The following is a 14,777-nucleotide window of genomic DNA, read 5'->3' as shown; positions in this document are numbered from 1 at the left end:
CCACCTGATGTCTGGCCCCCTCAAGCCAATGGCGCCACTCCTCAAAAGCCCACTTCATGGCCAAAAGCTCCCGATTCCCAACATCATAATTCCGCTCAGCGGGCGAAAATTTACGGGAAAAGAAGGCACAAGGCCTCATCACGGAGCAGTCAGAACTTTTCTGCGACAACACTGCCCCAGCTCCGATCTCAGAAGCGTCGACCTCAACCTGAAAAGGTAGAGCAACATCAGGCTGACGCAACACAGGGGCAGAGGAAAAACGGCGCTTAAGCTCCCGAAAGGCCTCCACAGCGTCAGGGGACCAATCAGCAACATCAGCACCCTTCTTAGTCAAATCGGTCAATGGCTTAGCAATATCCGAAAAACCAGCAATAAATCGACGATAAAAGTTAGCAAAGCCCAAAAATTTCTGAAGACTCTTAAGAGAAGAGGGCTGCGTCCAATCACAAATAGCTTGAACCTTGACAGGATCCATTTCAATGGAAGAGGGAGAAAAAATATATCCCAAAAAGGAAATCCTCTGTACCCCAAAAACACACTTAGAACCCTTCACACACAAAGAATTAGACCGCAAAACCTGGAAAACCCTCCTGACTTGCTGGACATGAGAGTCCCAGTCATCCGAAAAAATCAGAATATCATCCAGATACACAATCATAAATTTATCCAAATAATCGCAAAAAATATCATGCATAAAGGACTGGAAAACTGACGGAGCATTTGAAAGACCAAAAGGCATCACTAAATACTCAAAGTGGCCCTCGGGCGTATTAAATGCGGTTTTCCACTCATCCCCCTGCCTGATTCGCACCAAATTATACGCCCCACGAAGGTCAATCTTAGAGAACCACTTGGCCCCCTTTATGCGAGCAAACAAATCAGTCAGCAACGGCAATGGGTATTGATATTTTACAGTGATTTTATTCAAAAGCCGATAATCGATACATGGTCTCAAAGAGCCGTCTTTTTTTGACACAAAGAAAAAACCGGCTCCTAAGGGAGATGACGATGGACGAATATGTCCCTTTTCCAAGGACTCCTTTATATATTCTCGCATAGCAGCATGTTCAGGCACAGACAGATTAAATAAACGACCCTTTGGGTATTTACTACCCGGGATTAAATCTATGGCACAATCGCACTCTCGGTGCGGAGGTAATGAACCAAGCTTGGATTCTTCAAAGACGTCACGATAGTCAGACAGGAACTCAGGAATTTCAGAGGGAATAGATGATGAAATGGAAACCACAGGTACATCCCCATGAGCCCCCTTACATCCCCAGCTCAACACAGACATAGCTCTCCAGTCGAGGACTGGGTTGTGAGATTGCAGCCAAGGCAATCCTAGCACCAAATCATCATGTAGATTATACAGCACCAGAAAGCGAATAATCTCCTGGTGATCCGGATTAATACGCATAGTTACTTGTGTCCAGTATTGTGGTTTATTATTAGCCAATGGGGTGGAGTCAATCCCCTTCAGAGGAATAAGAGTCTCCAAAGGCTCTAAATCATACCCACAGCGTTTGGCAAAGGACCAATCCATAAGACTCAAAGCGGCGCCAGAGTCGACATAGGCGTCCGTGGTAATAGATGACAAAGAGCAAATCAAGGTCACAGATAGAATAAACTTAGACGGTAAGGTGCAAATGGAAACAGATTTATCAAGCTTTTTAGTGCGCTTAGAGCATGCTGATATAACATGAGTAGAATCACCACAATAGAAACACAACCCATTTTTCCGTCTAAAATTCTGCCGCTCGCTTCGGGACAGAATTCTATCACACTGCATACTCTCTGGCGACTTCTCAGTGGACACCGCCAGATGGTGCACTGGTTTGCGCTCCCGCAAACGCCTATCGATCTGAATAGCCATTGTCATGGACTCATTCAGACCCGCAGGCACAGGGAACCCCACCATAACATCCTTAATGGCATCAGAGAGACCCTCTCTGAAAGTCGCCGCCAGGGCGCACTCATTCCACTGAGTAAGCACAGACCATTTACGGAATCTTTGACAGTAAATTTCCGCTTCATCTTGCCCCTGAGATAGGGACATCAAAGTTTTTTCTGCCTGAAGCTCCAAATGAGGTTCGTCATAAAGCAACCCCAAGGCCAGAAAAAACGCATCCACATTGAGCAACGCAGGATCCCCTGGTGTCAATGAAAAAGCCCAGTCTTGAGGGTCGCCCCGGAGCAAGGAAATCACAATCCTGACCTGCTGTGCAGGGTCTCCGGCAGAGCGAAATTTCAGGGACAAAAATAATTTGCAATTATTTCGAAAATTCTGAAACCCAGATCTATTCCCCGAGAAAAATTCCGGCCAAGGAATTCTCGGCTCAGATACAGGTGCATGACAAACAAAGTCTTGCAAATTTTGTACCTTCGTGGCGAGATTATTCAAACCTGCAGTTACACTCTGAAGATCCATTACAAACAGGTGGACACAGAGCCATTCAAGGGTTAAGAGGAGGTAAGAAGCAGCTAGACAGCAATTAAGGGCTAGGCAGCAAAACTCTGAGGGGAAAAAAAAAAAAAAAAAATTCCCTTAAACACTTCTTTTTCTCCTGCTTCAGCCCAAACAATTAACACTTTGTGGGCCGGTCAAACTGTCATGTTCTCAATGGCAAGAGAACATAGCATCAGCATATATAGGAACTAGCTCTTGGAAGATGGGAACTGAGCTGACCATGAACTAAACCTAACGCACAACTAGCAGTGGCCGGGTAGCATGCCTACGTTGATTCTAGATGCCCAGCACCAGCCGGAGGACTAAATAATGCTAGCAGAGGAAAATATTAGTCCTAGCTCACCTCTAGAGAAATACCCCGAAAGGAGACAGAGGCCCCCCACATGTATTGGCGGTGAATTAAGATGAAATAACAAACGTAGTATGAAAATAGGTTTAGCAAATTTGAGGTCCACTTACTACATAGCAGAAGACAGAAAGGACACTTTCATGGTCAGCTGAAAACCCTATCAAAACACCATCCAGGAATTACTTTAAAACTCTGGCATTAACTCATAACACCAGAGTGGCAATTCCTGTTCACAAGAGCTTTCCAGACACAGTAACGAAACTACAGCTGTGAACTGGAACAAAAATGCAAAAACAAACATGGACAAGAGTCCAACTTATCTAGTAGTTGTCTAGGAGCAGGAACAAGCACAGAGAGGCTTCTGATAACATTGTTGACCGGCAAGCAACTAACAGAGCAGCAAGGTTATATAGCGACTCCCACATCTTGATGGGAACAGGTGAACAGAGAAGATGAAAACACCAGTTCAATTCCACCAGTAGCCACCGGGGGAGCCCAGAATCCAAATTCACAACAGGAACCAATTTATTTGCGCACCCATAAACTTGACAATATTAGTTTATGCTGTCCTCTTAGAAGCCCATTAAATCATATTGGTAAGTGTGCTGATTTTCTCGGACAGCATTTCTCCATGTAATATGCTCGTCTTAGCGAGTGTATAGTTTTAGACATTGATTAATAGAGTAGCAATCTTTCCAAGTTGGTACTTGCAAGAGTTTCTCTCATTCTGCGAAAGAGCTAATTTATTTGCATCTTTTTCTCCCATTTGCCTGTATGACTTCTTACTAAGATGATATTTTTATGGAAAACAAGCACGTCCTGTAATGCAATTTTCTTGGATACTGTATTTCTTTCAAACTTTTGCTCTTCCTTTCCACAGAATTACGGAGCAGTTCCTGTGGAAACCCAGGAATCCCACCTAAAGGTGTTCTATCTGGAACAAAGTTTGACGTTGGAGAAAAAATCCGGTACAGCTGTGTAACAGGATATATTCTGGATGGTCATCCCCAGCTTACATGTATAGCAAATTCAGCTAACACGGCATCATGGGATTTCCCAGTTCCCATTTGTAGAGGTATGTTGGATCTTTGCTAATTTATGGTTATTGTGTGCTATTCAATTCATTACTCTAATTAGTCTTAAAATGAAAGATTACACTTAGATGTTCCCTTACAATAAAGTCCTACATGATAGATACAGTACAGACCAAAAGTTTGGACACACCTTTGTGGCTACTTTGAAGAACCTAGAATATAAGACATATTTTCAGTTGTTTCACACTTTTTTGTTAAGTATATAATTCCACATGTGTTAATTCAAAGTTTTGGTGCCTTCAGTGTGAATTTACAATTTCCATAGTCATGAAAATACAGAAAAATCATTAAATGAGAAGGTGTGTCCAAACTTTTGGTCTGTACTGTATATGAACATACAGTAGTGGAGGATTTGGGACTAAATTTAAGTATTTACTAGTGTTGAGCATTTCGATACCGCAAGTATCGGGTATCGGCCGATACTTGCGGTATCGGAATTCCGATACCGAGTTCCGATATTTTTATGATTTCGGAAATCGGAATCGGAAGTTCCCAGTGTATGGTTCCCAGGGTCTGGAGGAGAGGAGAGGAGACTCTCCTTCAGACCCTGGGATCCATATTCATGTAAAAAATAAAGAATTAAAATAAAAAATATGGATATACTCACCCCTCCGGCGACCCCTGGACCTTACCGATGTAACCGGCAGCCTCCGTTCCTAAGAATGAGGAGTTTAGGACCTGCGGTGAAGTCGCGGCTTGTGATTGGTCGCGTGAGCGGTCACATGAGCGGTCACGCGACCAATCACAAGCCGCGACATCATCGCAGGTCCTAAACTCCTCATTCTTAGGAACGGAGGCTGCCGGTTACAGCGGTTACTACCAGGGCGCGTCAGAGGGTGAGTATATCCCTATTTTTTATTTTTATTCCTTATTTTACACATGAATATGGATCCCAGGGCCTGAAGGAGAGTTTCCTCTCCTTCAGACCCTGGGAACCATCCAGGATACCTTCCGATACTTGTGTCCCATTGACTTGCATTGGTATCGGGTATTGGTATAGGCGATATCTGATATTTTTTGGATATCGGCCGATACCATCCGATACCGATACCTTTGAGTATCGGAAGGTATCACTCAACACTACACTATGTTCCAAATTATTATGCAAATTACATTTTTATCAGATTTTCCTAAATGGTCGGTGCAAATGACAGTCAGTCTAATAAAAGTCATCACCCGTTAGATTATACATCGAATTTTATTGAAGAAACCTCCCAATGATAACAGTATAATCTCCAAAATGAATAAAAACTCAAAATGCACTGTTCCAAATTATTATGCACAGTAGAATTTCTAAACATTTGATATGTTTTAAAGAACTGAAAATGCTCATTTCTGGAATTTGCAGCATTAGGAGGTCACATCCACTGAACAAAAAAGCTATTTAACGCCAAAACATCCCAACAGGCCAAGTTACATGTTAACATAGGAACCCTTCTTTGATATCACCTTCACAATTCTTGCATCCATTGAACTTGTGAGTTTTTGGAGAGTTTCTGCTTGTATTTCTTTGTATGAAGTTGGAATAGCCTCCCAGAGCTGATGTTTGGATGTGAACTGCCTCCCACCCTCATAGATCTTTTGCTTGATGATCCTCTAAAGGTTCTCTATAGGGTTGAGGTCAGGGGAAGATGGTGGCCACACCATGAGTTTATCTCCTTTTATGCCCATAGCAGCCAATGACTCAGAAGTATTCTTTGCAGCATGAGATGGGGCATTGTCAGCATGAAGATGATTTTGCTCCTGAAGGCACGTTTCTGCTTTTTAGACCATAGAAGAAAGTTGTCAGTCAGAAACTCTATATACTTTGCAGAGGTAATTTTCACACCTTCAGGAACCTTAAAGGGCCTTACCAGCTGTTTTCCATGATTCTGGCCCAAAACATGACTCCTCCACATCCTTGCTGACGTTGCAGCCTTGTTGGGACATGGTGGCCATCCACCAACCATCCACTACTCCATCCATCTGGACCATCCAGGGTTGCTCAACACTTATCAGTAAACAAGACTGTTTGGAAATTAGTCTTCATGTATGTGTGGGCCCAATACAACCATTTCTGCTTGTGAACACTGTTTAAGAATGGCCAAATAGTAGGTTTATTATTTCATTAGTACCAATGATTTTTGGCACCTTACTCAATGTCAAAAAAACAATGACACTTGTGTTTTTTTTTACATTGAGAGCGGTGCTTGTTAGGAGCCGAAACGCGTTTGGACTAATGAAAACCTTATCTAAAGCTCCTTTACTGGTATTCTTTTTAAATGGTACTGCCCTATTTTGTGGTGCACTTTTGCCCCTCTCTAGAGTTCTTCAGAAATTAGTCAGTTGGCTTTGTTGTTGAAATGACAAGCAAGCCAGTACTCTTCCACCAATGTCAGATGACATGCAGACACAAAAAGTGCTGAAACCGGGAGTCAAGCTTCCAACACACAGGACTGATGCAGTTATCTAGAGATCGGTAAATCTTTGTACATATAGACATATTAATAAGTAAGGCATTTAGTTTCTGAGAAAAGCGGTTATTATCCATGTTTATATAGCACCTTTAAACCATGAAGTGTCTGACTCCATGGTGACCAATAGAAATGATTAGACATAGCATTTTTTGCTGTTACATAGTCTGACTTTTTTATTTCTTTCTTTTTGTAAGAAAAGAGATTTTTTGTAACTATAGTGCAGCATTTTGCAATTTTAGTACACAGGACATACTCCCCCTATCAGACTTTTAGATTTGTGATATATACTGTGAATATATAAAAGTCATTTTGAAAAATCTTCTGGTCTTTAAATGGCACTGTCAGTGGAAAAGGAATATAAATAGAACGACTTTGACAGATTGACATTTCAAGACTATTATACATCCAGTTCCTTTTATTTTTTACATTTTATTTGCTGTTACTGCTGTCAGGCTGAAGTCAGAAAGTAGACAACAACTTCTGTTGTTTCTGCTAAACATTTGTAGCCGTGTAGCCGCTCTTTCTGTAGAGCAGATTGTTCCTGGCATATTTAATGTTGCAATGTCTGAATGGGAAATCCACAAAATGAAGTCCACCAATCAGTGACTTTATCTTTATGTATTTCTTTAGTTAAAGAAGTTTTTCATATCAAATGAATGTAATGATTAAAAATAAAAAGTGTCAATGATTGTATCACCTTTCTGCTTAGAAAATAATTAAATACATTGCGGTTCATTTTATTAGGATGTGGGGGTCACCTTTCATCTATGTATACCCCAATTTCAATAAGAATCAGTATAATCTTCTGTAAAACAGAGGTATGCTTGTATTACTGATAGATACAAAGTTGCATAATAAGGGGTTGTCTTAACATGATAAATGGTTAAAATTGCAGTGTTTGCCAAAGCAAAAAAATTCAATTTAATTGTTATTAGAAATCTTTTCTGTTCTCAAGAATGTAGGATTTTTTTTATTCTATAGCTTACTGATCATTGCCTAGGTTACAATCCACCTCTGCAGTCTATCAGCAGTATCCAGTCTCCTAGGCAGGTAACGCACTTCCAAGCTCTGTACTGTAAAGTCTACCAGCGCTGCTTTGAAGCTGAATCCAGCCAGCTTCATTACTAGTGTTGAGCATTCCGATACTGCAAATATCGGGTATCGGCCGATATTTGCTGTATCGGAATTCCGATACCGAGTTCCGATATTTTTGCGATATCGGAAATCGGAATCGGAAGTGTGCGGTGAGTATGGTTCCCAGGGTCTGGAGGAGAGGAGACTCTCTTTCAGGTCCTGGGATCCATATTCATGTAAAAAGTAAATAATAAAAATAAAAAAATATTGATATACTCACCCCTCTGGCGGACCCTGGCTCTTAGCGGTGCCTCCGTTCCTAAGAATGCAGGGGTGAAGGACCTGCGATGACATTGCGGCTTGTGATTGGTCGTGTGAGCAGTCACATGAGCGGTCACGCAACCAATCACAAGCCGCGACGTCATCGAAGGTCCTTCACCCCTGCATTCTTAGGAACGGAGGCAGACGCTTGGACCGGTGAGAGCCGGGGCCGCCGGAGGGGTTAGTATATCTATATTTTTTATTTTTATTCTTTATTTTATACATGAATATGGATCCCAGGGCCTGAAGGAGAGTGTCCTCTCCTTCAGACCCTGGGAACCATTCCGATATTTTGTGTCCCATTGATATGCATTGGTATCGGGTATCGGTATCGGCGATATCCGATATTTTTTGGTTATCAGCCGATCCAATCCGATACCGATACCTTTGCATATCAGAAGGTATTGCTCAACACTATTCATTACTACTGTAGTCTTCTGATAACACATAGGCAAAGTCTCTTCGATAAGCGTAATATTAGAAATGTGGGTATCCTGCGCTGGTGGTTGCTCGACATCTCAAGAGCAGTGAGGTTTAATCTCTATGCATTTCGAAGTACTTGGATTTCTTCAGCAGGAGTGAATCTTTATGGTATTCCCGATGATGAGGAAGTCATTGTATTTTGAAACACATAGATATTAAAACACATTATTCCTCACATGCCGCGTAATATATTTAATTGATTCTACAACCAGAAGTCAAGTATACAGTGGAGAAAAAAGTATTTAATACAGGTAATGAGTGGAGGACAGAGGAGCCTCTTAAAGAAGTTAAAGCTCTGTGATAGCTACAGTCGAAATCTTGCATGCTTTTAGAGGAACAAATACTAATTTCCCCAAATTATTTGCAAAATAAATCTTGCCAAATCAGACAAGATGATTTTCTGGATTTGTTTTCTCATTGTGACTCTCATAGTTTTGGTCTACCTATGATGTCAATTACAGATCTCTCTCATCTTTTTAAGTGGGAGAACTTGCACAATTGGTGGCTGACTAAATACTTTTTCTCTCCACTGTACCTGCATGTCCTATTAACCATATTATAAGTTCCTTGACCCTAGTAATATACTCACCAGCCTCCATCATACTCACCAGCCTCCATCATCCTCTATTTTTGGTTCCAGTCTGGTCATGTTCTTCTAGTTGTGACCTCTCAGATCGCGCCAGTATTTGCTGGGTGAGCCGCAGGTCACTTCTCAATATAAGCCTATGGGAGCCAGAATGAGACCAAAATAAGGCCCTCCTAGACTTACATTCAAAGTTCATGCTACATTGAATTTGCAGTCTCAAGATAGCAGAGCGGGACAGGAGAGGCTCCCAGAAAAGCTGGGTGGCAGGTATGTATATTACTAGGGCAGGGAACACTGATTAGTATCACCTCTTTAGTGCTGAAATAAAAAAAACACTGGCGTGCTGCTTTGAGGACAACACACTTTGGAATTTTTACTCATAGGAAGCCGAAAAACTAATGATGACAAAAATAATAACTTTGGAACCTCTTTTAAAAGTGGTGTCCCTTTATTTATACAATCCTTCTGTAAAGATCTGAGTCACCTGAGAAAATTAAGAAAAGCTTCTAATAGCCTCCTGCACCAGCACTGTTCCAGCAATGTCTGTGCCTGGTCCCCCGGCACTGGTGTGACATTCTTCTTATGTCATATGTGCACTGTAGTCAATCAGCAATCACATCGCATCACATGATGTCTTGCTGAATAATTAGATGTAGTCTGGTAATGTTCAATTTCCCCCTAAGAATCACTATAGTGAAAAAAGAAAGATTAGCGGATTATGGGTAAATTATTTATTTTGATGTACTTGTGATAAATATAGTTATTATCATAGAACAAAAGAAACATCTATTATTTCGCTTTCATAGTTACTTTTGTGCCTCTTTTTTAGCCTTATGACACATCTTGTTATTTTTGTCCATGAAAAAAACCCTTTGACACTTTTTGGACTACTGTACTTTAAGGCTGAAAACATCACTTTGTTTCTGCTTTTTTTTCCTGAAATGACTCCGTAGACCTTATTCCCTTTGAAGACGTATTTCAAAGTTTCAGGAGTTTTTGAAAATAGCTTTGGTTTTAAATTGACATGTCAGGTTTGACAAGGTGAGCAATGTCAGATGGCTCCAGATAAAGTCCCGGGGGTTTTAAAGTTCTTTCCCAAAAGGCAAAGCAATAAGGGACCTGAAAACTCACCAAGGTAATAAAGAGGCTAAAACAAGCTTAAAAATGTCCAAAACTGAATTCTTAGCAAAGCTGTTATGTACAGTGCACTCATTGGTTGTGCCGTCTGACACAATAGCTAACAAGAAATTGACAAACATACTGCTTTTCATTATCAATACCATTAAAAGAAGAAGCATGGAGGACAGCTGGCTGTGAGGAAAACGGGACACGAAAGCCATGAGGTATAATTTTTTTTTTCATATTACGTTTATTATGCTTGGAGAGTCCACCAGAGCATAGAATTGACAAACTCCAAAGTTGGCAAACAACACAAATTTAACAGAGAAATTCAATTCACGTAGCAGGTATTCAATGCAAATCCAATTTATTGGTTTAATTTGTGTTATTTGCCAAATTTTAATCTCTAGTAGTTTTTGTAAAGACTAGTGTTGAGCGATACTTTCCGATATCGGAAAGTATCGGTATCGGAAAGTATCGGCCGATACCGTCACAGTATCGGAATCCAATCCGATACCGATACCCGATCCCAATGCAAGTCAATGGGACGAAAATATCGGAATTAAAATAAACCCTTTATACACTTGTAGGTTCATTCTACATGAAGGAAAACAACTAAGAATATTGTAGGATGTATTGGGGGACGTGGCGGAGATATTAAAGGGACAGAGGTTTAGCCCAATGTAATAGAATAGCAGGATTTTTTATTTTTTTTTATGAAGTTCGGCGTTAGAAAGAATTTGACTATGTTTTTTTTATTTTTTTTATGTCAGATATTGATGTTTCACTACTTCCACGCCCTTCACCTTCTTTTTTACTTCTCCCACGCTTTCTTCTTAATTATCCTCATCATCAGCTTCTTTGACATCAACTTCTTCACCTTATTCATCTTCTTCTTCATCTTCTACCTATTATTTTTTGGGTTACATTGTTCATATTCTTTTTATTTTACTATTATCTTCATCATATTCAACTTCTTCATCATATTCTTATTTGTGACAGGCATTCCCGTAGTTGTTATCTATAAAAGTTTGAAGATTACACCTTCCGTTCTGCCTGTCACAAAACAGTTACATTTGTCCGCGTTCAGTTTGGCCTGCAGCATCAGGCTTTATCCAGGGGCACCACGAGGAGGAACGGACTCACCCCCATACACTGCTTAGTCTTCTTCTGCTTATAATTTAGATAATATTTTTTGCTCTGATATTTAGTGTTATGCTTAATGTTCTTCTGCTCTTTGTTCTGCAGCCTCTTGTTCTTCTGCTTCTCGGTCTTCCAGGTCGTCGTCGTCTCCAGGGTCGTCGTCTCCGGGGTCGTCGTCATCGGGGTGGTCTTCAGGGTCGTCGTCTCCGGGGTCGTCGTCATCGGGGTGGTCTTCGGGGTCATCGTCTCCAGGGTCGTCGTCATCACGGTGGTTGTCGTCTCTGGTGTCGTCGTCATCTTAGGGGTGGTCTTCTGGGTCATTGTGTTTAGTCTCTTGAACTTGGAAATGTAGCAGAAGGTACAAGAAGGCTGAGAAAATGCCGAGAACCAGCTGATGGAACTGGAACTCGGATGGCTACCCGAAGGTCCAAGAGCCAATGGAACTACCGAGGACCAGCTGACGTTACTGGAACCCGGTTACTAAGCAGGAGGTACCTGTGCTGAAAGCACTACCAAGGACCACCTGACGTTGGTGGAACTCGGATACCCAGAGGGAGGCACCTAAGCCAAAGGCTCTGCCCGGAATCAGCTGACGGTACTGGAACCAGGATGGGGAGCAGAAGGTACAAGAGCAAAAGACACTGCCGAGAACCAGCTGACGGTGCTGGAACCCGGATGGGTAGCCGAAGGTCCAAGAGCCAATGGAACTACCGAGGACCAGCTGACGTTACTGGAACCCGGTTACTAAGCAGGAGGTACCCGTGCCTGAAAGCACTACCAAGGACCACCTGACGTTGGTGGAACTCGGATACCAAAGGGAGGCACCTAAGCCAAAGGCTCTGCCCGGAACCAGCTGACGGTACTGGAACCAGGATGGGGAGCAGAAGGTACAAGAGCAAGTGTCTGCGTGGCTTTTGCAGGACACGATGCCGGCTGCACAGCAGGGGAACAGCTGGCGGTGCTGGACCCCACTGACACATTGGCGAGGTGTTTTTCTCTGTGCAGCTAGCACATCTGGGCCCCAACTGGCGGTGTGTTAGAGCCCAGGGTCAGCAGGAGGAGGAGCAGGAGGAGGAGGAGCAGGGGGAGGGGAGTGTAGGCCGAAGCCTGCACTGGCGGCAGCTTTGGGTCTGTTGTGTCTGCGTGGCTTTTGCAGGACACGTTGCCGGCTACACAGCAGGGGAACAGCTGGCGGTGCTGGACCCCACTGACACATTGGCGAGGTGTTTGGCTCTGTGCAGCCAGCACTTCCGGACAGCAACTAGCGTTGTTGGAGCCCGGGCTCTGCAGGTGGAGCAGAGTGTAGGCCGAAGCCTAATTGAACCGATTTCAAAAGTCACCTTTAACCCCCCCTCAGGGGTTACAAAGTAGAAGAGCCACAGCTTATGCAGCAGCAGTGCTGCGCAAGTCAAAGGTTGCTCTTGTAATTTTTCTCCTTGCACACGCTGAATGGAACACGTATAACATTCAGCCCTTTATACAGTCAAACTGTGTAATGGAGGCGCGAGTTCCCTTTGTAATGAGACGCAGCACAGGTGTCAAGAATCCCACCTTGGTGCTGGGTGCAGCCTCCCGAGCGTTGTTATTTGCTGTACAGGAGTCTGCGCTGTCGTGTTATCCCCTGGCCTAGCGCCGTTAGCGCTGCCCATCTTCTGGCATCATGTAATGTCGGCCGGTGCGGTTCGCGATGACCATGAATCCCAGCCCCGCAGTGTCTTAACATTGTTAAAACACTGCGGGGCTGGGATTCAGGGCCTGGCGCAGCACATATGTTGGCCTCTCACACTCGGGTCCTTACACCCGCTTCAGACTGTGCGGCGTCATCTGATCCCTTATCGCATGCCACGGCCATGAAGCCGCACAGTCCGAAGAAGGCGGAAGGAGAGGAGGGACAGGCGAACTGATGCACTGATCCTGCCCATGAATCACACCCTCGCAGTCCCAATAAATAAGACACCGAGGGGCGTTGTGTGGGTCAGGGCGGCCGCAGAGGCGCAGCCAGCCAAACAATGATGCCAGAAGACGGGCAGCGCTACCAAGGGGGTTGCAGCGTGTCATTACAAAGGAAAGTCACACCACCGGGACGGTTAAATGGTCACACAGAGGACACATTTCAGACGTGTTTTCAGTTCCACATGTGCGAGGAGAATACGTTTCTGAGCCACCTTGCACACATGCAGCATTACCGCTGTACAAGGTGGCTGGATAACGTAAAAACGCCTGGGGGAGGGGGGACAGGTTCCCTTCAATTTCAGTTCTTGTGTCTGCGTGGCTTTTGCAGGACACGATGCCGGCTGCACAGCAGGGGAACAGCTGGCGGTGCTGGACCCCACTGACACATTGGCTGGTGTTTTTCTCTGTGCAGCTAGCACATCTGGGCCCCAACTGGCGGTGTGTTAGAGCCCAGGGACAGCAGGAGGAGGAGCAGGAGGAGGAGGAGCAGGGGGAGGGGAGTGTAGGCCGAAGCCTGCACTGGCGGCAGCTTTGGGTCTGTTGTGTCTGCGTGGCTTTTGCAGGACACGTTGCCGGCTACACAGCAGGGGAACAGCTGGCGGTGCTGGACCCCACTGACACATTGGCGAGGTGTTTGGCTCTGTGCAGCCAGCACTTCCGGACAGCAACTAGCGTTGTTGGAGCCCGGGCTCTGCAGGTGGAGCAGAGTGTAGGCCGAAGCCTAATTGAACCGATTTCAAAAGTCACCTTTAACCCCCCCTCAGGGGTTACAAAGTAGAAGAGCCACAGCTTATGCAGCAGCAGTGCTGCGCAAGTCAAAGGTTGCTCTTGTAATTTTTCTCCTTGCACACGCTGAATGGAACACGTATAACATTCAGCCCTTTATACAGTCAAACTGTGTAATGGAGGCGCGAGTTCCCTTTGTAATGAGACGCAGCACAGGTGTCAAGAATCCCACCTTGGTGCTGGGTGCAGCCTCCCGAGCGTTGTTATTTGCTGTACAGGAGTCTGCGCTGTCGTGTTATCCCCTGGCCTAGCGCCGTTAGCGCTGCCCATCTTCTGGCATCATGTAATGTCGGCCGGTGCGGTTCGCGATGACCATGAATCCCAGCCCCGCAGTGTCTTAACATTGTTAAAACACTGCGGGGCTGGGATTCAGGGCCTGGCGCAGCACATATGTTGGCCTCTCACACTCGGGTCCTTACACCCGCTTCAGACTGTGCGGCGTCATCTGATCCCTTATCGCATGCCACGGCCATGAAGCCGCACAGTCCGAAGAAGGCGGAAGGAGAGGAGGGACAGGCGAACTGATGCACTGATCCTGCCCATGAATCACACCCTCGCAGTCCCAATAAATAAGACACCGAGGGGCGTTGTGTGGGTCAGGGCGGCCGCAGAGGCGCAGCCAGCCAAACAATGATGCCAGAAGACGGGCAGCGCTACCAAGGGGGTTGCAGCGTGTCATTACAAAGGAAAGTCACACCACCGGGACGGTTAAATGGTCACACAGAGGACACATTTCAGACGTGTTTTCAGTTCCACATGTGCGAGGAGAATACGTTTCTGAGCCACCTTGCACACATGCAGCATTACCGCTGTACAAGGTGGCTGGATAACGTAAAAACGCCTGGGGGAGGGGGGACAGGTTCCCTTCAATTTCAGTTCTTGTGTCTGCGTGGCTTTTGCAGGACACGTTGCCGGCTGCACAGCAGGAGAACAGCTGGCGGTG

At 44.5% G+C, this 14,777-nt stretch overlaps 1 protein-coding gene across 7 annotated transcripts in view; it reads left to right on the top strand.

Moving 5' to 3' along the window:
* The window catches only part of CSMD3 (CUB and Sushi multiple domains 3), a 1,888,113-nt gene that overhangs the window by 457,302 nt on the left and 1,416,034 nt on the right, over nucleotides 1-14,777 (top strand). For all 7 annotated transcript variants that reach the window (XM_077271102.1, XM_077271099.1, XM_077271098.1 and 4 more), the window contains exon 4: nucleotides 3,700-3,894. In XM_077271102.1, the coding sequence (XP_077127217.1) occupies nucleotides 3,700-3,894 (195 nt within the window). The remainder of the gene's footprint in view (nucleotides 1-3,699; nucleotides 3,895-14,777) is intronic.

Source organism: Ranitomeya variabilis, chromosome 6 (assembly GCF_051348905.1).
Source record: "Ranitomeya variabilis isolate aRanVar5 chromosome 6, aRanVar5.hap1, whole genome shotgun sequence".
Lineage (NCBI taxonomy): Eukaryota > Metazoa > Chordata > Amphibia > Anura > Dendrobatidae > Ranitomeya > Ranitomeya variabilis.
Note: the sequence above shows the minus strand (reverse complement) of the source record. Positions and strands in the feature narration are given on the sequence as shown.